Source organism: Ursus arctos, unplaced genomic scaffold (genome assembly GCF_023065955.2).
Source record: "Ursus arctos isolate Adak ecotype North America unplaced genomic scaffold, UrsArc2.0 scaffold_22, whole genome shotgun sequence".
Classification (NCBI taxonomy): Eukaryota; Metazoa; Chordata; class Mammalia; order Carnivora; family Ursidae; genus Ursus; species Ursus arctos.
Genome location: NW_026622897.1, coordinates 58,874,564 through 58,898,123, shown reverse-complemented (window position 1 = coordinate 58,898,123; position 23,560 = coordinate 58,874,564). Strand labels below are relative to the sequence as shown.

General features: G+C 37.4%; 1 protein-coding gene across 1 annotated transcript; it reads right to left on the bottom strand.

Moving 5' to 3' along the window:
• Positions 1–7,744: 7,744 nt before the first annotated feature.
• LOC130544595 (olfactory receptor 56A3-like) lies at positions 7,745–8,692 on the bottom strand. The gene has a single exon (XM_057316911.1). The coding sequence runs from the start codon at positions 8,690–8,692 to the stop codon at positions 7,745–7,747; it is 948 nt and encodes a 315-aa protein (XP_057172894.1).
• Positions 8,693–23,560: the final 14,868 nt, after the last annotated feature.

The following is a 23,560-nucleotide window of genomic DNA, read 5'->3' as shown; positions in this document are numbered from 1 at the left end:
AATCACCATTGGTTTACCTTAGGGTCCACTTTTGCTGTTATATATTCTATGGATCTGGAGATGATATCCATCAATATAGCCATCAATATAATATTGTACAGAGTATTTTCATTGTTCTAAAACTCTTCTGTTCTCTGCCTACTCTACTCTCCACTACTCCCCCTCCCTCACCCAGCAACCTCTGTTTTTATTATCTCCCTAGTGCTGCCTTCCCCAGAAGGTCATATAGATGGAATCATATAGTATGTAGCCTTTTCACACTGGCTTCTTACACTCAGTAATATGCATTTAAGCTTCCTCCGTGTCTTTTCATGGTTTGATAGCTCATTTCTTTTTAGGCCTGAATAATATTCCATTGGATGTACCTCAGTTTATGTATCAATTCCCCTACTGAAGGACACCTTGGTTGCTTGCACATTTTGGCAATTATGAATAAAGTTGCTGTATACATCCTTGTGTGGGTTTTTGTGTAATCCATTTTCAACTTCTTTGTGTAAAAACTAAGGAGTGCCCTTGCTGGATCAAATGCTAAGAGTATGTTTTGTTTTGTAAAAAACCACCAAATCATCTTCTAAAGTGGCTGTAGCAATTTGCAGTCCTACTAGTAATGAATGAGAGTTCCTGTTGCTCCGTGTGCCGTTGTCAGTGTTCTCAATTTTGGCCATTATAATAAGTGTATAATGGTACTTCATTGTTGTTTTCATTTACATTTCCCTCATGACATAAGATGTGGAACATTGTTTCATATGTTTATTTGCCACCTGTGTATCTTCTTTGGTGAGATGTGTATTCTTTACAAATATTTTCTTCTAGTCTATGAGTTATCTTTTTTCCTATGACTTATCATTCTCTGGACATTGATTTTCTCAGAGCAGAAGTTTTTAATTTTAATGAAGTCCAGCTTATCAATTCTTTCTTATAGATTGTGTCTTTGGTGTTGTATCTAAAAAGGCATTACCATATCCAAGGTCATCCAGGTTTTCTCCTATGTTACCTTCTAGACTTTTATAGTTTGACATTCTAAGTTGAGGACTATAGTCCATTTTGAGTTAATTTTTGCGAAGGGTGCAAGGTGTGTCAATTTATTTATTTATTTGAGGATGGATGTGCAGTTATTCCAGCACCGTTTGTTGAAGACTTGCCTGTGCTTTTATATTGGAGGTGAATTTCATGTTAACAGCATATAGATGAGACTTGCTTTTTTCCTCTCCTTCCAAATCCCATATGTCTATTTGTGCTTTTTATTTGGATTATTTAGACCAGGGTTTCTCAGCTTGTAATGATAGTTAGGTCAGACAGTTTGTGTGTGTGTGTGTGTGTCTGTGTGAGTCTGCCCTGTATATTGTGGGATTTTTTCTTATTATTAACATATAATATATTATTTGTTTCAGGGGTACAGGTCTGTGATTCATCAGTCTTACACAATACACAGTGCTCACCATAACACATATCCTCCCCAATGTCCATCACCCAGCCACCCCATCCCTCCCTATTGTGGGATATTTAATAGCATTCCTCACTAGTTGTCAGTAGCACCATACACCCTAACTCACCTCTATCCCCACAGTTGTAATGAGCAAAAATGTCTCTAGACATTGCCAAATGTGTCCTGGGGGCCAAAATTGCCATCTCTTCCTGAGCCACTGATTTAACCATATGCATTTGCTATGTCGATGTGATTAATGCCCACTCATGGCTACTTTTACTCTATATGTCAGGGCAGTTGTAACAGAGACTATATGTCCTTAAAAATATGGGTATTTTAAAGAAAATTTCTTCTGTCAGTAGTCTAGTGTTTAAAAAATGCATCTTTCTATTGCTACAGTCAACTTTCTATTAATATTATTCTACTTCACATATAAATAAGAGTTCATAAAAGTTTACTTCCATTTCACCCCTTCTTATTATTCTTCTATTTTTATCACACATTTTATTTCTACATCTTTCATAAACGTGTCACTAGTACAATGTCACTGCTTTGCTCCTCTACTTTGTTTCTATCTATGCCTTCAATTACCAAGTACACAAATACTAGGCTGGCTAATATTATCTCATCAGTTGTCAGGTCACTCTACATTGTTTTCAGCATTATTTCCTTCCATTTTTTTAAGTTTAAATAGTTTATATTTCTATACCGTTAAGTTCTTTTTTCCCCTCTACACTGTCAAATCTGCTATAAAAGCCCATGTATAGACAGTACCTCTTTTATAAGAATTAAAACATTTGCTAAAACCATACAGCATTGCAAGTAACCCCCTCTTCATATATATGTAAAAGAGAACTGATAATATTCAATCAAGATTTAAAATTATGCAAAAGGAAAAATAAATAAATACTCTGTTAATGACAAGAAATGTGAAAACGCTCACTGACAAAGGATAGTGTGTCCGAAGTCCTGGAGTTAGATTGCTACTCTTTTCCTGGGTTCTACCAGATGCAGAAAGATTCACAGTTCTGTGAATTGTCTCAGTTTTCCCCCATGTGACACCTAATCTAGGCATGCTAGAGTAATAACGTAATTATTTGATTAATATTTTGGAATGCGAGGGCTTAGTATTGAGCTATCATTTCTATTAGATTACACTGTGATACATTTCCTCTGGATTGTGCCTGTTTTTAATGAAGGGCCTGCTGTTTTTTAGTCCCAATATCTTCAGTTTATACAATCGTGTTACTTCTTTGGCTCAAACTGAAGTTCCTGTTGCAATATTCTGTCTAGGCTTTGAAATCCTATTCTAGCTTTGGGTCCTGACTTTCTGCCAAGTGGTCACCTTCTTAGAGCTCGACCTTGGCTTCTCCTTGGCTATGTTCTTCCTACATATTGATATTTCTCCTTGCTTCTTGGACCCCTGTCTCACCCAGGTACAGACCCTTTGCACTTAGAAACATGGACCTTGCCTATCTTGCTCTCTACTGCAACCCTAGCACCATAGCAAGGATTTGTCTGTATTAGGTGTAAATGCATCTTTTGCAGATAATATGATGTTAATTGTGGGCCTAAAGGGTCATGACCATTCTCTATATGTGCTCTACATTGTTCTCTTGGCCCAGTATCCAGTGTCAGTTGTGTCTCAGATATCTGTTTCACTTTCTCAGGTCATTGAAGGAAGGGTCCAAATATGGGTAATGTGTGAGTAAACTGAAAAGTCTCCCCAATAAAATCTGAGCTTTAAGATTTTCTGGGTATGGCTGTCTAGTTTGAAGAGACCTGTTTCCTACTCTAATATTTTATTGAATAATTACAACACTTTTAATATTAAGCATTTCATATAAAATATATTTTATTAAAATAATAGAGCACAAAATAACTAACTTAAAATATTCATTTGTAAATGTAAATACTGTTGAGAAAAATTTAAAGAATTACAAAATATGATTGTTATCTTCTACCTTTTGAGCAACCGTTGACACTAACATCCAGTGCTTCCCCTAGCACTAATATTCCTGCCTTATCATGAGTAAAGTCTCTATTTACATCTTTCCTTAGGTTCTGTGACTTCCAAGGTTTATACATGGCTCTATTTAAAATCTGTCGCTGTAGGATTTGAGGGCTGTGTGTTGTAAGAAGCCAAAAAATGAGCGTTCTCTTATTTTACTCTTCTCACATTGGTGCTGGGATATAAGCACTCACGTCATGTAGCATTTTAGGACAAAGACGTTATTATCCATTTTCTTTTTATCCATCTTTCTTTTCTCCATGTGGAAAAACATAAGAAAGAGAAAAATCACAGCCATTTAGAAAGAATTTGGCTTTAGCTCTTTTCCAGGAAGGATAAATTTTTCTCAATTCAATTGCTCTCCTACCCATTTTTCATTTGCCTTTGAAGCCATAGACCTAGTGCGGATCCGACCCGTGTAGCACCTACTAGCCACACGTGGCTACTGGGCACCTGCAGTGTGATTGTCCTGACTGAAATATGTTGTAAATATAAAATACACACTGTATTTCGATGGCCTAGTGCAGAAAAAGAATGTAAAATATGTTATTATTAAATTTTCCTATATTGATTATGTGGTGGAATTATAATGTTTTAGATATATTGGATTCAGTAAGGTACATTATTAGGATCAATTTAACTTTTTATATTTTAACGTGACTACTAAAACGTTTAAAATTGTGTGGCTCACATTGAACAGCATTGTTCTGGAGGAGATTCTTATTAGTATCAGTTATTTTTGGGATAAGGCCATCGCTAATCTGTTCCCCTTGTTTACGAAATGAACCTGTCAATACTGCTTTTTTGTGTTAATACTGCTTTGATGGGAGCCATAAATGTGTAAAAGTTGCATATCAACACGTCAGTGCAAAGCTTTCAAAAATATATGTTTTAAATACAAAGATCTTACCAGTCTATTTGGAAGAGAAGACTTGTGTCAGATTTTCTCAGTCTTGGGTGGTACACGCTTTAAATCCCCTGATGTAGCCCTTTTGGGGCATTCCCTGTTCGTTTTCTAACAGTTAACTGGGGAGATTTGGGTTTGTTGTATAATGTGACCATGGTAGAAGTCAGTCCTGAAGGTTTTTGGTCCCTTGATGAGTAGATGTTAATATATGATAGTGTTAAAACTGGTAGACTTTTAATCTTCCCTAAGAGATTATAGCTTAAATTTACCTTAGCATATTATATCTTCCTACTTGTAAGACCTTCCTGTTGGTATTACCTGCATTTAAACCAAGTCATTTAATCTTATGTTGAAATATGTGAGAGAATGAGATATTGGAGAATTCTTTTTGAAGTAACAAAGAAAAGCACATCTATGGTATGAACCTCATTGGATCTGGACATTCTATTTTTATTTTTTAAAAGATTTTATTTAGTTATTTGATAGAGAGAGCACGAGCATGGGGAGGGGTAGTGTGAAAGGGAGAGGGAGAAGCTGACTCCCTGCTAAGGTGGAGCCTGACACAGGGCTTGATCCTGGGACCCTGGGACCATGACCTGAGCTGAAGGCAGATATTTAACTGACTGAGCACACCAGATGCCCCAACGTTCTTTTTTCACTTTTGAGAAATATATTATTCCAAGTAAAATGTTGACTATGTGCTTTTAACTATCACTTCTTAATTATGTGAGTACATGTTTATTCTTTTTTTATAATAATTTTTTATTATGGTATGTTAGTCACCATACAGTATATCCTTAGTTTTTGATGTAGTATTCTTAAAATAGTAGCAGACAGTGATATCTAGGAGCAGAGGAATAAAATATCCATTTATTGTTCTTCACTGTGAGATAGAGAAGACAAAGAAATGGACAGAGTTTGCTGAATGAAAGGTTAAGTAGTACAAGGATGAATCAGTCAAGGCTGAAAAACCCATATTTTGGAGAGAATATTGGTATTAGAGTATTGAGAGATTTTTCTTCCATGGTCAAAACAAGGAAACACATTTCTAAGTTGTTATGAAGCACACGAGCTAACATTTAGAAAGGATCTTCTAGAACAAATTGTTCACTGTTCTCAGGGGTAGCAGATGAGTAACATGAAACACAATCAGACCACCTCATTTGTTCCCAAGAATCCACCCCTTTTTTGGTAGTTGTGCAAGACTTACAATTCAGACCTTTACCCTCTATCTAGTGCTTTCTTATTTTGCCAGGTATCCTACTGCCTACGGGTGCCTTATTCCATTCTTCATTCTCTCCCATCAAGAATAATATATTCCTGGAACGCATATTTATATTCTCCCTAACCAAACTTTGAGCTCTCACAGCAAAATATTCAATCTATTTTTGTGTTTAATAGCTAACAAAGTTCCCAGGATGCAAAGTATGCTTAGAAACTATCCAGTTAATATGAAAAAAATGTTTAGATATTTAGATGGTATGTTTTCAAAACTTTTAATTATTATTACTGGATCACATAGTATAATTTTGCAATCTTTGACTCATTAGCAGAACTATGTGTGCATACCATAAATTATGACAGCTTGGATTCAAAAGATAAATGTCCAAAGCATAAATCCATTGGGGAGGAGAATTTAGGAGTCTCTTAAATATAGTGAAACACATGACTTGTTGCATGAATGAGAAATCCATGCAAAACCCCTCTCTTCCTGCAATGCTCATTTTGAGTGATCACCCAATTGCAGACCCAATTACACACCAATAGTAACATACCATCATTTAGGATTGAAATTTTTTTTTAATGTTTTTTTATTACATTATGTTAGTCACCATACAGTACATCCCTGGTTTCTGATGCAAGGTTCGATGATTCATTAATTGCGTATAATACCCAGTGCACCATGCAATATGTGCCCTCCTTACTACCCATCACCAGTCTATCCCCCCCCCCCCAGAAGCCCTCAGTTTGTTTCTCAGAGTCCATAGTCTCCCATGCTTCACTCCCCCTTCTGATTATCCCCCTTTCTTTATCCCTTTCTTCCCCTACTGATCATCCTAGTTCTTATGTTCCATAGATGAGAGAAATCATGTGATAATTGTCTTTCTCTGCTTGACTTATTTCAGTTAGCATTATCTCCTCCAGTGCCATCCATGTTGCAGCAAATGTTGAGAACTCGTTCTTTCTGATAGCTGAGTAATATTCCATTGTATATATGGACCACAGCTTCTTAATCCAGTCATCTGTTGAAGGGCATCTCGGTTCCTTCCACGATTTAGCTATTGTGGACAATGCTGTTATGAACATTGGGGTGCATATGGCCCTTCTTTTCACTACGTCTGTATCTTTGGGGTAAATACCCAGTAGTGCAATGGCTGGGTCATAGGGTAGCTCAATTTTTAACTTTTTAAGGGACCTCGACACTATTTTCCAGAGTGGCTGTACCAACTTGCATTCCCACCAACAATGTAGGAGGGATCCCCTTTCTCCACATCCTCTCCAGCAATTGCTGTTTTCTGCCTTGTTGATTTTTGCCATTCTAACTGGCATAAGGTGGTATCTTAGTGTGGTTTTGATTTGAATTTCCCTGATGGCTAATGATTTTGGACATTTTTTCATGTGTCTGTTAGCCATTTGTATGTCCTCATTGGAAAAGTGTCTGTTCATATCTTCTGCCCATTTTATGATTTGTTTATTTGTTTCTCGCGTATTGAGTTTGAGAAGTTCTTTGTAGATCTTGGATACCAGTCTTTTATCTGTAGCATCATTTTCAAATATATTCTCCCATTCCGTGGGCTGCCTCTTAGTTTTTTTGATTGTTTCCTTGGCCGTGCAGAAGCTTTTTATCTTGATGTAGTCCCACATGTTCATTTTATCTTTTGTTTCTCTTGCCTTTGGAGATGTGTCATGAAAAAGGTTGCTTTGGCCGATGTCGTAGAGGTTGTTGCCTCTGTTGTCCTCCAGGATTGAAATTTTACTCCCATGTCTTTGGCTTCAATATGCTCCCTTCTGTGAAAATAAGAATAAGAATGCACTACACTTTACACAACTCTACCCAGAAATATCCACAATTGTATATTCATGATTGTAAAGGCATGACATATTAACGCTATATATTCCAAACCATTAATTTCTCACTTTAAAACCTGCCTCGAGGACCCCAGTATTTTGTTAAAATAGGATCGTGTATATGGGAAAAAACAGAAGAGGTCAAGGATATTGTTCAAGGAGAAGTTAGAGTAAAGGGAACTACAATGAAACTTAAGTTTTATTAAAGAAGACACAATATCCAATTTATACAGTTTGAATTATAACTCATAGATATGAATTTCAACCTACTCTGTCATTATTGATTCAAAACTCATCCTATATTAGGAATGCAGAGATCCAGTTGTCCTTACTACCACACTTTCTTTAGTAATCTCTGGATTCCTTGCTTGATCTCCTGGGTTCGCACTCCATAAACAATGGGGTTGAGGGCTGAGAAGATGACATGGTGGAGAACATTGAGCAAGACTGGCACATCAGGGGAGACTTTCTCCTTCACCACAAGAGTGAGCACAAAGACCAGAAGAATGGTGCTGAAGAAGAGGATAAGGATGAAGTGAGAACCACATGTGCTTAGGGCCTTGGCCACAGCACCCTCTGCCTTGAGTCTCAGCACAGCTTGAAGGATGAGGCTGTAGGAGAGGAAGATGAGGATGAGATCGGATCCTAGCAGTGTCCAGCCTACAGCAAACTGGTAGAGGCGATTGATGGTGACATCATCACAGGAGAGCCTGGAGACAGACATATTGGCGCAGATGCAGTTCTCAATAACATTTCTCCCACAATAATTGAGTCGGGATGATAGAATGGGGATAGGCACTGTTAAAATACCATTTCTGGCCAAAATAAAAATGGCGGCCTTGGCCACAAATTGGTCCGTGATGAGGGATGGGTACCTCAGTGGGTGGCAGATAGCCACATAGCGGTCATAGGCCATGACCATGAATGTACAGGACTCCATAGAAAGGAAGCAGTTCATGATGAACATCTGGAGGAAGCAGGCATAGAAGCTGATGGACTTGAGGTTGAACCAAAAGATGGCCAGGACCTTGGGAATGACGGTGAGGCAGACAACAATGTCCAGGAGGGAGAGGAGGCTGAGTAGGTAGTACATGGGCTCATGCAGAGAGGCCTCCAGCCGAATGGTGATAAGGAGAATACTATTGGCTCCCATGGCCAGGAGGAAGAGGAGGCTGAGGGGCAGGGACAACCAGAACTTCCAGCTGGGGGACCTGACAAAACAATTCAAGAGGAAGTCTGAAACCTCAATGGAGATGTTGCCATTTTGGTGTGCTGTCATATTTTGTCATATATCTACAGCTTTCTTTTAGCGATCTGTAAAATTAGGATAAAAATTAGCTCGTGACTGAAGACACATGAATTTAGACAATTTGCTTCATTTAGGTGAAATTTGTGAATACTAGCAGGTCATCCAAAGCATGTGAATCCATCTGTCTATCCTTTGTGCTCTGCTACAGAGACATTCCTATCACTTTAAGGTGTATAGAGGACTTAGGAAATATGGTTTATTTTTACATGTTTGATTCGTTCAAGTTTTATTTTTAATAGAACTGTTATGTTTTTGGAGACTGTAAAGAGAAGAAAAAATTGCTTAAGAACTCCTTTGTGAGAGGTGAGTCTCTAAACTTGTACTTATAAGTTTCTTCCTTTTTGTTTTTTTTTAATGACCACACAGACCACCATGTGATCATTTACCTGTAACAATATGCACAGATAAGTAGTGGAACCTGGCACAAATAGGGACTCAGATAGATACATGTCCCTCGTTCTCCATGCCACCCCCATTCTGAGTTTTCAAATTGAGTTTGGTTTAATTAAACTTTAAAAAATGATACTCTGAAAATAAAGTTATTCAATTTTCATTTTGTCTAAAAAGTTTAATTCAGTAAGTATAGATTCTGGCAAATAATTGCTCCTTCCCTTATGCATCTTCATATTTTTAGTATTCTTGACTTCTGAAAGAAACAATATTAAAAGGAACTTAAGAAATTGCCCATAGGTATGTGAGAGTGATACCTGTCATTGAAGAAGATGAAGTTGATTGTTCTGATTGTAATAGTGTAAGGGTGATGAAGACTACCTTTAAAGTTCTTATCCTCTTTCTATTTTTCTTTGCATCTTCAATATAATGATCCAGTTTCTGTCTAGTAGGTCTTTGCTTTGCCTTGGTGGAGTGGCCCACAAAGTATTGGAGATACTGCAATTGCAGGAAAAAAACCTATAGAAAAATAACATCCAGTCGTTGACCAAAGGAGCTTCTCCTGTCTTAGGCACTATATTCATTTAACTCTGCCTATCTGACAATTTTTTTCATTAGATACATTCACTTTTAAGTTTGAAGCATAAAGTAATACTTCTTGCTCAACCCAGACCTTGCTGCAATGACCCACAACATGTACGACCTCAGGCTGCCAAATTGAAATACTCCCCTAAAAACCAATTTCATTGTTTAGGTTTTGTCCTTTATCTTTGCTCATTGCATCTTCTGATCCTACTCATTGCAAAATTTTGACATTTAGGCCTTACAAGTCAGCTACCCAAACCTTACCATTTCCAAGAAGTTTTTCTACTTCAGGGGTTTCAGAGTATTCTTAGAAAGAATTAGGGATTCATTGAATGGAAGGAGTGAAAATCTGGAGGGTACAGCCACATGGAAGAAATGGGAATTCAGACATTAGTGTCCATGGGGAAGTATAGAGCAAGAAGTATGTTCTCTTTGTCTCCTGAAGAACTTTGGGATAATTATTTCTAGCACCAGGATAACATTTCTGAGTACAACTTCAGGGGATTATTTTATCTGTTCCTTCCACTCACTGACTCTTTCTTTCTCCTCTTTTCTCTGGAATGTTCCTACATGTTCTTTAATCTACAGTTCATCCAATAAGCTTTGAAATACCTATTCAGCCCTAGAAGTAAAGCGTCTGAGACTGTGTATGTCCTTCTTCTCCTCCTCTTTCAATCTTGGATTGCAATCAGAGCTAGGCAATAGCATCACTAGGCTGAGGACCTAGAGCTAATGACTACTGGTTCCAGGTAGGGACAGGATGAAGAAGCCTAGGAAGTTGAAGGGCAATGACAAAAGCAGAGACCCTGCTGGACAAGCTTCTTCCCAGGCTGCAGGACAGGACCCCAGCATAGCAGTATGGAAGCCCTGTTTGAAGAAGTGGAGGGGTCGTTAAGGACTGCCTAACTCTATAAACACACACAGATTTGTGAGTAATCTCTCCCAAATATCGTTTCAGACATCACTGAGCTGACCAACCACGGAGAGATACCTGTATGATCCTATGACCTGTGCATTATTTTGTGTTTTTGGTGGTAGTAGCTTTTAGAAATTCTTTAGATTGAGCTGAAATCTGAGGAACTACTTTCTGACTCTCACTGACCCTCAACTGTGGTCTGTGTCCTCAATTTCTGAAGTTATAGATTAAATTTAATTCCTACACCATGATTCAAGCATTTGTGGACAGATTCTTTGCCCCAGATCTCCTAAATTTTCATTTTCATAGCTGAAAACCCTGTGTTTTCTAGTTGAATGTCCAGATGGTGTACTTCTCCAACCCTGTCTGCCCATTAATCTCCTATGGACAAATCCCTGCTTCTCTGCATTTCTGGCACCACCCAGCAAAAGATCCTAAAAGGCAAAAAGGATTGTTTTTTTTAATGTTTTTTTATTATATTATGTTAGTCACCATACAGTACATCCCCGGTTTCCGACGTAAAGTTCGATGATTCATCAGTTGCATATAACACCCAGTGCACCATGCAATACGTGCCCTCCTTAGTACCCATCACTGGTCTATCCCATTCCCCCAACCCCCTCCCCTCTGAGGCCCTCAGTTTGTTTCTCATAATCCGTAGTCTCTCATGTTTCATTCCCCCTTCTGATTACCCCCCCCTTTCTTTATCCCTTTCTTCCCCTACCGATCTTCCTAGTTCTTATGTTCCATAGATGGGAGAAACCATATGATAAATGTCTTTCTCTGCTTGACTTATTTCACTTAGCATTATCTCCTCCAGTGTAAAAGGCAAAAAGGATTGTAAAAGAGAAGGCCTCAGAGCACAGGTTCTCACATGTGCCTCCTGACCTGAGACCGGATGCAGTCTCTATTACTCCTTTGTGAGACTAATTCATCATTACTGACTCAGGAATGGAAAGGAGCACAGATCTGACTGAAGAGAAAGGTCCCCTTCTCCCTGCCTCCCATGTTCTGGCTGATATTGGTATAGCTGCCTCTCAGCTACCCTCTACCCAGACTCACTTACAGAGGATGTGAAGCACGGGGTCCACTGACGTTGGAGCTCTGGTTAGTTCCTGAAGTATCTGTGGTAGTTATAACTGCAGAGCCTCAGGGACTTTGTCCTCTGGGAACTCTCCATCCCTAATTCTTTGGGCCCGAAAAGTCCTCCTGGAACACAAGGCAGGCAGGTATGAGAAGAAAATGATTTTCTTTCTCTCTAAAAGCAAGGAGCTCTTGTAATTCAGCCCAAGATTGACTGTGTGTTCTGTAGGCAGTTAATCTCCTGGGTGTAGGGGTGTTTACATTCACCCATCCATGTTCACACTCCTTTGTACATGCATAGTCGGTGCCTTCCACAGGTCCCATAAGCTCACTCAGTTCTTACGGGCTTCCTGCACATAATTCTTAGATAAGTAACTCCCAAACCATTCTATTGAAAGGATTGATGTTAACTTATTATGACTTTTATGATGGCATCATAATGATAATAATGCAAGAGAGCCTTAAAAAAATATTCCTGAGTAAATGCAATCTGTTTTTCAGAGAAAAAAATCCCATAGAAAATTTGCTGTAGTGAAAGATGTTTTAAATGGATTGTATATACACCTGTATTTAGGAAACATGACTTGTTCCTCTATTTTTTACTATCATTTTGAATTTTATGTGAATTCCTCACACCCCCTCAAGTAAAGGGACCAAGCACAATTGGTTAGTTAGTTAGTTTATTTATTTATTTTCATTAATTTTTGTGTGTAATTGACACGAAATGTTCCATTAGTTTCCAGTGTGTAACATAGTGGTTCAACAAATCTGTACATTATCCTGTAGTCACCACAAGTATACCTGCCATCGTGTCACCATACAAAGCTATTACAATACCATTCAATATATTTCCTATGGTGTACCATTGTCATCTGTCTCTTGAAAGCACTTCTTTTGCTGTGTTTTTACTTTTCTTTCTTCTGTGTATCTCAGTATTGCTCCTATTTCTGCTTCCTTCAGAAAAGTGAAAACTCTAGAGTTCTTAAATTATGTCTTTCTAGTTAATCTTAAATATGCTTATTTAGTTACATGTGCTTATGGGAGAAGAGCTTGGAAATTAAATTTATACAAATGTCCTTGGGTTGTAAATCTGATTTTTTTTTTTTTTGTGGGAGTGCACACAAGAGAGTGGGTGGTGGTGTGGGGTGGAGTGGAGTGGGGAGGGGAGGGCCAGAGGGAGAGAGAAGACCTTGAGCAGGCTCCACACTGGGTGTCAATAAGAGAAGCATTCAAGGATATTGACAGCAATAAGGCTGGATCTCAGGATCCTGAGATCATGATCTGAGCTGAAATCAAGTCAGACAGCTAACGGACTGAGCCACCCAGCCACCCTGATCTGATATTATTCTTTGTTTTCACTCTAAATCTTAAACATCTTTCCATGTTGTTCTGTGAAAGTCCACTTCATTCTTTTTGGCTGTTGCTCAGTTCCCATTATGTACAATTCTCTCTTTATGTAGGTAGGCAACACTCAAGTGACCTGTAATTAATTGTCACTAAAAATAATGTTGCTGTCAATATCCTTGTGTGCTTCTCTTTGTCGACCTAAAACAGGTAGATATGGAGGATTTTTTTTTTCAGTTAAAACATAAAAATATTTATTTTTACTAGGAATTATCAAATTTCTCTCTAAAATATTTAAAAATATCACTGGAAATTCCTAAAGTTTATTTTTCACATTCCTTATACCATTTGATGTTTTTTTAAAACCTAGATGTATGTAAAGTAGTATTTTATTATTTTAAATTTGATTTTCTCCTGATAAGTGAACATTGTTCATATACTGATTAACCATTTGTGGTTTTCAAGCTGTGACTTATGTGTTGACATCCTTTACCTGCTTTTTCTTAATGTTTGTTTTTTCTTGCATATTTGCAAAATCTCCATGCATATTTTATTTTATTATTATTATGTTTTTTCTTATTAATGTTTTGGTTTAAGTAATCTCTTCATCCAATGTATCCTCAAAATGATGACCCAAAGATCAAGAGTCCTATGCTCTATGGACTGAGCCATCCAGGTGTCCATCCCTACATATTTAAATATTAGAGCCCCATTGTTGGCTAGATATTGCTAGTATCTCCTCTAATCTGTTATATAGCTCTCCATTTTAGTGTCTGCTGTCCAGTATTCAATGGACATCTTTCAATGTGATCAAGTCAAACTCTGTTTTTCTTTCTCTTTTTTTCCCAGTTTTTAATTGAAATTCAATTTAGATAACATGTAGTGTATTATTAGTTTTGGGGGTAGAATTTAGTGATTCATCAGTTGCATATAATGCCCAGTGCTCATTACATCAAGTGCCCTCCTTAATGTCCATCACCCAGTTACCCCATCCTCCTTCCAACCTCCACTCCAGCAATCCTGCTTGTTTCCTATAGTTAAGAGTCTTTTATGGTTAGCTTCCCTCTCGGTTTTTATCTTATTTTCCCTTTCTTTCCCCTATGTTCATCTGTTTTGTTTTTTAAATTCCACATAGGAGTAAAATCACATGGTACTTGTCTTTCTCTGACTTATTTCGCTTAGCATAATACCCTCTAGTTCTATCCATGCCATTGCAAATGGCAAGATTTCATTCTTTTTTTTTTTTTTTAAGATTTTATTTATTTGACAGAGAGAGAGACAGCCAGCAAGAGAGGGAACACAATCAGGGGGAGTGGGAGAGGAAGAAGCAGGCTCCTAGAACCCTAGGATCATGCCCTGGGCAGAAGGCAGACGCTTAATGCTGAGCCACCAGGTGCCCCAAGATTTTATTCTTTTTGATGGCTGAGTAGTATTCCATTTTATTCCAAGTAGTATTCCATTCCATATATATATACCACACTTCTTTCTCCATCCATCTGTTGGTGGACATCTGGGCTCTTTCCATATTTTGGCTATTGTGGACATTGCTGCTATAAACATTGGGGTGTATGTGCCCCTTCCAATCACTATCTTTGTATCCTTTGGATAAATACCTAATACTGCAGTTACTGGGTAATACGTAGCTCTATTTTTAACTATTTGAGGCACCTGCATTCTGTCTTCCAGAGTGGCTGCATCAGTTTGCATTCCCACCTGTAAGAGGATTCCCCTTTCTCCACATCCTCACCAACATCTGTTGTTTCCTGACTTGTTAGTTTTAGCCATTCTGACTGGTGTAGGGTGGTATCGTATTGTGGTTTTGATTTGTATTTCTCTGATGCCAAGTGATATTAAGCATTTGTCATGTGTCTGTTGGTCATTTGCATGGCTTCTTTGGAGAAATGTCTGTTCATGTCTCCTGACCATTTCTTGACTGGATTATTTTTTGGGTGATAAGTTTGATAAGTTCTTTATAGATTTTGGATACTAGCCCTTTATCTTATATGTCATTTGTTAATATCTTATCCTATTTCGTAGGTTGCCTGTTAGTTTTGTTGACTGTTTCCTTTGTTGTTCAAAAGCTTTTTATCCTAATTAAGTCTCAATAGTTCATTTTTGCTTTTGTTTACCTTGCCTTTGGAGACATATCCTGCAAGAAGTTTCTGTGGCCAGGGTCAGAAAGGTTGCTGCCTGTGTTCTCCTGTAGGATTTTGATGGATTCCTGTCTCATATTTAGGTCTTTCATCCATTTTGAGTTATTTTTTGTGTAGAGTCTAAGAAAGTGGTCCAGTTTCATTCTTCTGCATGTGGCTGTCCAATTTTCCCAACACCATTTATTAAAGAGACTGTCTTTTTCCACTGAATACTCTTTCCTGCTTGTCAAAGATTAGTTGACCATCGAGTTGAGGGTCCATTTCTGGGTTCTCTAGTCTGTTCCATTGGTCCACATGTCTGTTTTTGTTCCAGTACCATGCTGTCTTGATGATTATAGCTTTGTAAAACAGCGTGAAGTCCAGAATTGTGATGCCTCCAGCTGTGGTTTTCTTTTTCAATATTCCTTTGGATCTTTAGAGTCTTTTCTGGTGTGATACAAATTTTAGGATTTTTCCAGGTCTGTGAAAAATGCTGATGGTATTTTGATAGGGATTGCATTGAATGTGAGGTTGCCTTGGGTAGCATAGACATTTTAACAATATTTGTTCTTCCAATCCATGAGCATGGAATATTTTTCCATTTCTTTGTGTCTTCCTCAATTTCTTTCATGTGTTCTGTAGTTTCTAGAGTATAGATCCTTTCCCTCTTTGGTTAGGTTTATTCCTAGGTTTCTTATGTTTTTTTTGGTGCAATTGTAAATGGAATTGATTCCTTAATATTTATCCCTGTTGCTTCATTGTTAGTGCATAGAAATGCAACTGACTTCTGTGCATTGATTTTATATCCTGCAACTGTGCTGAATTCGTGTATCATAGGTTCTAGCAATTTTTTGGTGGAGTCTTTGGATTTTCTACATAGAATATCATGTTGTCTGTGTAGAGTGAAAGTTTGACTTCTTCTTTACAGATTTGGAAGCCTTTTATTTCTTTTTATTGTCTGATTGCTGAAGCTAGGACTTCTAGTGTTATGTTAAACAACAGTTGTGAGAGTGGACATCCCTATCCTGTTCCTGACCTTAGGGGAAAAGCTCTGTTTTTCCCCATTGAGGGTGAGATTTACTGTGGGTCTTTCTCTATCCCTACCTGGTGGAGGCTTTTTATCAAGAAAGGATGCTGTGTTTTGTCAAATGCTTTTTCTACATCTATTGAACGGATCATATGGTTCTTTCTTTTTTTTTAAAATCAATGTGGCATATCACATTGATTGATTTGCAGATTTTGAACCACCCCTGCAGCCCAGGAATATGTCCCACTTGGTCATGGTGAATAGTACTTTTAAGGTACTCTTAGCAACATACTATTAGCTAGTATCTGGGTGAGAACTTTTGCATCCATGTTCATCAGTGATATTGGTCTGTAGTTCTCCTTTTTAGTGGGGTCTTTGGTTTTGGGATCAAGGTAATGCTGGCCTCATAGAATGAGTTTGGAAGTTTTCCTTCCATTTCTGTTTTTTTGGAACAGTTTCAGAAGAATAGGTATTAATTCTTCTTTAAATGTTTAGATGAATTCCCCTGGGAAACCCTCTGGCCCTGGACTCTTTTGGGGAGACTTCTGATTACTGATTCAATTTCTTTGCTGGTTATGGGTCCGCTCAGATTTTCTACCTCTTCCTGATTCAGTCTTGGTAGTTTATAAGTTTCCAGGAATGCATCCATTTCTTTCGGCTTGACTAATTTGTTGGCATGTAATTGCTCATAATATGTTCTAACAATTATCTGTATTTCCTTGATATTGGTCATGATCTCTCCCCTTTCGTTCATGATTTTATTAACATGGGTCCTTTGAGTTTCCTTTTGGATATGTCTGGCCAGAGGTTTATCGATCTTGTTAATTCTTTTTTTTTTTTTTTAAAGACTTTATTTATTCGACAGAGATAGAGACAGCCAGCGAGAGAGGGAACACAAGCAGGGGGAGTGGGAGAGGAAGAAGCAGGCTCACAGCGGAAGAGCCTGATGTGGGGCTCGATCCCATAACGCCAGGATCACGCCCTGAGCTGAAGGCAGACGCCCAACCGCTGTGCCACCCAGGCGCCCCGATCTTATTAATTCTTGCAAAGAACCAGCTTCTGGTTTTGTTGATCTATTCTACTCTTCTAGTTTCTATTTCATTGATTTCTGCTCTAATCTTTATTATTTCTCTTCTTCTGCTTGGTTTAGGCTTTATTTGCTGTTCTTTCTCCAGCTCCTTTAAGTATAAGGTTAGCTTGTACATTTGAGATTTTTCTAATTTTTGAGAGAGGCTTGTATTGCTATGTACTTCCCTCTTAGGACCACCTTTGCTGTATCCCAAAGCTTTGAGCAGTTGTATTTTCATTTTCATTAGTTTCTATGAATTTTTAAAATTCTTTAATTTCCTGGTTGACCCTTTCATTCTTTAGTAGGATGCTCTTTAACCTCCATATGTTTGAGTTCCTTCCAAATTTCCTCTTGTGACTGAGTTTCAAAGCATTGTGATCTGAAAATATGCAGGGAATAATCCCAGTCTTTTGGTATTGATTGAGACCTAGTTTGTGACCCATTATGTGATCTATTCTGGAGAATGTTCCATGTGCAATTGAGAAGAATGTGTATTCTGTTGCTTTAGTATGGAATGCTCTGATAAAATCTGTGAAGTCCATCTGGTCCAATGTGTCATTCAAAGCCCTCATTTCTTTGTTGATCTTTGCTTAGTTGATCTGTCTGTTGCTGTGAGTGGGGTGTTGAAGTCCCTTACTATTATTCTATTATCATCAATGCGCTTTTATTTTTTACTTTGGTTATTAATTGGCGGATATAACTGGCTGCTCCCAAGTTAGGAACATAAATATTTATAATTGTTGGATCATCTTGTTGAATAGACCCTTTAAGTATAATATAGTGTCCTTCTTCATTGCTTACTACAGTCTTTGACTTAAAATCTAATTTGTCTGAAATGAGGATTTGCTACCCCAGCTTTCTTTTGATGTCCATTAACATGATCAATTGTTTTCACCCCCTCACTTTCAATCAGAAGGTGTCTGGGTGTAAAATAGGTCTCTTGTAGATAGCATGTGGATGGGTCTTGCTTTTTTATCCAATCTGATACACTGTGTCTTTTGATTGGAGCATTTAGCCCATTTACATTGAGTAGCTATTGCAAAATATTTATTTAGTGCCATTGTATTACCTATAAAGTTGCTGTCCTGTAGATTGTCTCTGTTCCTTTTTGATCCTTGTTACTTTGGGGCTCTCTCGCCACTCAAAGGATTCCCTTTAATATTTTTTGCAGGGCTGGTTTAGTGTTCACAAGTTCCTTTAGTTTTTGTTTGTCCTGGAAACGCTATCTCTCCTTCTATTCTGAATAACAGCCTTGCTGGATAAAGCATTCTTGGCTGCATATTTTCCCCATCTAACTTGTTGAATATATTATGCCTTTCCTTTCTGGTCTGCTAGGTCTCTGTGGACAGGTCTGCTGCCAGCCTTATATGTCTACCCTTGTAGGTTAAGGACCTCTTGTCCTGAGCTTCTTTCAGGATTTTCTCTTTTTCTTTTAATTTGCAAGTTTCACTATAATATGTCGAGGTGTTGACCTGTTTTTGTTTATATTGAGGGGCATTCTCTGTGCTTCCTGGACTTGAATGCCTGTTTTCTTCCCCAGATTAGGGAAGTTCTTAGCCTTAATTTGTTAAAAGAAACCTTCTGCCTCTTTTTCCCACTCTTCATCTTCTTGGACTCCTACAATGTGGATATTATTTCATTTCATGGAATTGCTGAGTTCCCTAAGTTTACCTCATGATCCACTAGTTTTCTTTCCCTTTTCTTCTCAGCTTCATTATTTTCCATCATTTTATCTTTTACACCACTGATTCACTCTTCTGCTTCCTTCACCCTCATTTTTATGGCCTCTGCTTGGGACTGCATATCTGTAAAAGCATCTTAATTTTGGCCTGAGTAGATTTTAGTTCTTTTATTTCTACAGTAACGGATACTCTAGTGTCTCCTATGCTTTTTTGAAGCTGAGCTATTATCTTTATAATCATTATTTTAAATTGTAGTTCACACATCTTACTTATATCCATATTGATTAAATCCCTGGCAGTGTATATTACTTCCTGTTATTTATTTTGAGGTGAACTCTATTTTGTCATTTTGTACAGAAGAGAAATGAAGAAAGAAGTAGACAGAGGCATAGGCCTGGAGTTTTTTTGTTTTTGTTTCTTTGTTTGTTTTTGCAAAGGTTTTTAACTACTAATTTAAGTCTTTAATCGATATAGATCAGTTTAGGTGATCATTTCTTCTCAAGTGAGCTTTGGTAGGTTTTGTGTTTCAAAGAATGTCTTTACTTCATCTCAACTGACATGTTTGTTAGCATAAAGATGTACATAATAATCCATTACTATCTTTTTAATATGTATAGGATCTCTAGTGATGTAACCTATCTATCTCATTCCTAATACTGATAAGTTGTGTCTTCTTTCCCTCTCCCTCCATTCTCCCCCTCTCCTCCTCTCTTTACCCCTCCTCCCTCTCTGTCTTTCCCTAATTTGTTTGGCTTAATCTTAGAATCATAATATTTTCACTCTTCTGAAAGTAAAATATTGTGGTTTTAATGATTTGCTCTATTGTGTTTGTTTCTAATTTCATTGATTTCTGATATTTATTCTTTTCTTTATTTTGGTTTAATTTATTCTTGTGTTTTTCTTTTTTTCCTTTTAATGGTAGAAGTTGGTCATGGATTTGAGACCTTGTTTCTTTCTTTCTCCTTTTTTTCCTTTCTTTTGTTCCTTCATTCTTTTGTTATTTTTTTAGAGAGAGAGGCAGGGAGAGACAGAGAGAGAGGAAGAGAGCGAATCTTAAGCAGGCTCCATGCCTTGCATGGAGCCTTACGTGGGGCTCAATCTCACAACCCTGCGATCATGACCTCAGCCAAAATCATGAATTGGATGCTTAATCAGCTGAGCCACCAGGTGCCCCGAGACCTTGTATTTTTAATAAAGGCTTTAATGGTATATATTTTTCTTTAAGTACAGCTGATCCTTAATAACACAGGCTTGAACTCTGTGGGTTCAATTATACATGGACTATTTTTTTTAAGGATTTTATTTATTTATTTATTTATTTATTTATTTATTTATTCAGAGAGAGCATGGATGGGAGGGAGGGGCAAAGGGAAAGGGACAAGCAGACTCCCTGCTGAGGAGGGAGCACAACATGAGGCTCAATCCCAGGACTCTGGGATCATGACCTGAGCCAAAGGCATCCATTTAACTAACTGAGCAACCCAGGCACTGCTGGACTTTTTTTTTTTTTTTAATCAATACAGTACAGTATTGTGTATATATATATATTTCCCTCCCTTATAATTTTTTAGCATTTTCTTTTCTCAAGCTTATTTTGTTGTAAGAATATAGTATATAGTACATATAAGATACAAAATATGAATTAATCACCTATCTAAATTATTGGTAAGGCTTCCAGAGAATAGTGGTCTGTTAGTTGTTTTTGGAGGGTCGAAAGTTATATGTGGAGTTTTGACGATGTTGTTCAAGCATCAACTATATTGGATTAGCAGCATTTCAAAAATTTTGATGTATTTTAATTTTTTTCTGAGTTCAAAATACTTTCTACTTTTCATTGTGATTTCTTCTTTGTCTCGTGGGTTATTTATACATTTATTTTTTGCATGTGGATACATTTTTTTGAGCATTTGTTACATTTTTTAAATTCTTAGCACCTAAAATTAACAGAGTAAAATTGAATTTTTTGATGTACTGTTAGGAGTATTAAGACTTATACTGATTCACAACCAGCATTGTAATTAGAATACAGAATACTTCTACCACTTTAGGAAAGCCTCCTTATATCTACCCCCTTGTAGCATATTGTTTAGTTTTAAATGTTTGATACTGATATCTAATTTAATTCCACTGTGGTCAGAGAATATACTTTGTATGAGTTCTTTTATGTGCATGGGGATTTATTTTATGACCCAGAATATGATTTTTTTTTATAAAAGTTCAGTGTGCACTTGAAAGAATGTACATTCTATTGTTCATCTTGGCTTAGAAACTCATCTTTTCTGTTAATGTAGCCATTGTAGTTTTCTTTTGATTAGTGTTGATGTGGTATATATTTCTATGCCTTTACTTTTAATCTATTTGTCTTTATATTTCAGGTGTGTGTTGTTGAGACTCCCCCACCCCCAATTTGACAAGCTCTGCTTGTTAATTGAGTAATTAGTTCCTTTATAGTAATGTGATTTATTGATAGAGTTTGGTTTAATTAATTAATTAATATTATGTTCAGTTAGCCACTATATAGTACATCATTAGCTTTTGATGTAGTGTTCAATGATTCATTAGTTGCATATAACACCCAGTGCTCATCCCAGCACGTGCCCTCCTTAACAACCATCACCCGGCAAGCCCAACCCCTCACCCCCCTCACCTCTGAAACCCTCAGATGGTTTCCTGGAGTCCAGAGTCCCTCATGGTTTGTCTCCCTCTCTGATTTCTCCCCCTTCATTTTTCCCTCCCTTCCCCTATGGTCCTCTGTGCTATTTCTTATGTTCCATATATGAGTGAAACCATAATTGTCTTTCTCTGCTTGACTTATTTCACTTAGCATAATACCCTCCAGTTCCAACCAGTTCGATGCAAATGGTGGGTATTCATCCATTCTGATGGCTGAGTAATATTCCATTGTATATATGAACCACATCTTCTTTATCCATTCATCTGCTGAAGGGCATCTTGGCTCCTTCCACAGTTTGGCTATTGTGGACATTGCTGCTATGAATATTGTGGTGCAGGTGCCTCTTCATTTCACTACATCTGTATCTTTGGGGTAAATACCCAGTAGTGCAATTGCTGGGTCATAGGGTAGCTCTATTGTTAACATATTGAGAAGCCTCCATACGGTTTTCCAGAGTGGTTGCACCAGCTTGCATTCCCACCAATAGTGAAAAATGTTCCCCTTTCTCCACATCCTCTGTAGTTCACTTTAAATCAGTCATTTGGGCATTTGTTCTGTTTCTTTTCCCTTCATTTTTTTTTCTTTTAGATTACCTGTGTGTATTTTTAAAATTCCATCTTATCTTTTCTCTTATGAGTATTAACTATTGAATTTTGGGGGCTTACTTTAGAGATTATAGTATGATCTCTAAACAATCCCAGTCTACCTTCAAGTAGTAACACATCATTTCACATGTAATGTAATGGTTTGCCATGGTGCAGTTCCAGTTCTGCCTTTCTGTTTTGTGCTATTATTGTCATACATTTTAGAAGCCACATTCTGCATTGTTATTATTTTTGTTACAGACAATAATTTTTAGATAACTATAAATAATTTTAAAATCTTACAATTGACCCATGTAGCAACAAATTCTGATGGTGTTTAGACCTTTTTCTAGGTCTGTATTTATATCAGATATTATTTTTCTTCTTTCTGTTGAAACTTTTCAAACATTGTTTGTAGTATGAGTATGATGGTGAACATTATTTCTCTTTTTGTATATTAAAAAACACATATCTGCTTTTGAAAAGCATTTGAGGGAGATAGAATTGTACATTAAATTTTTTCTGTTTCAGTACTTTAAAGATAATGCTCTATGTTTTCTCACTTGCATTGTTTTTGTAAGAAATCTGCTGTCATGCTTAATTTAGTCTCTTGTTTTTTTAAAGATTTTATTTATTTGAAAGAGAGAGAGAGAGAGAGGGAGAGAGAGTGCACAGGTGGAGGGGAGAGACAGAGGGAGAGGGAGAAGGAGGATCTCCAGTGATCAGGGAGCCCAGTGCCATGCTTGATCCCACCGTCCTGGGATCATGACCTGAGCTGAAGGCAGACACACAATTGACTGAGCCACTGAGGTGCCCCTTAATTTATTCCCTTGGTTTGTAATGTGTCATTTTTCTCTGGCTTTTACAATTTTTTCTCTGTCATTACTTCTGAACAATTGGGTTATGATGTACCTTAGTATACTTTTCTTCATGTTTCTTATTCTTGGGTTTCATTGAGGTCTTGTAATTCTGGGTTTATAATTTTTGTCAGATTGGAAACTCAAAGCTATTGTTTTTTCAAATATATTTTACATCCCTTCTTTTGTCAAGAGATGGTGTTTTGACACAACAACGACCTTATGTGCACTGAGCGGATAATAAATAAATATGTACAATTTCTTCTCTGTTTATAACATTCATTGATAAACCCATATTTTTATAATGGGCACACATGAGCCCATCTATTTTGCAATGCGTTTTACACATTAAGTTGCTTATACAGATAGGGCCCCTCCACACTCTACAGGGGGCCTTTAATAAGGTGACCGTGGCCTCTTGAGTGAACACAGTTCATGTTGAAGTTTTTTTTATTCTGTGACTCTTTTATTTTTCCTTCCTTTTCCTGACCACTA

Coding starts and splice junctions, on each gene's coding strand:
- LOC130544595 (XM_057316911.1), bottom strand. CDS start 8,692: ATGACAGCACACCAAAATGGCAACATCTCCATTGAGGTTTCAGACTTC.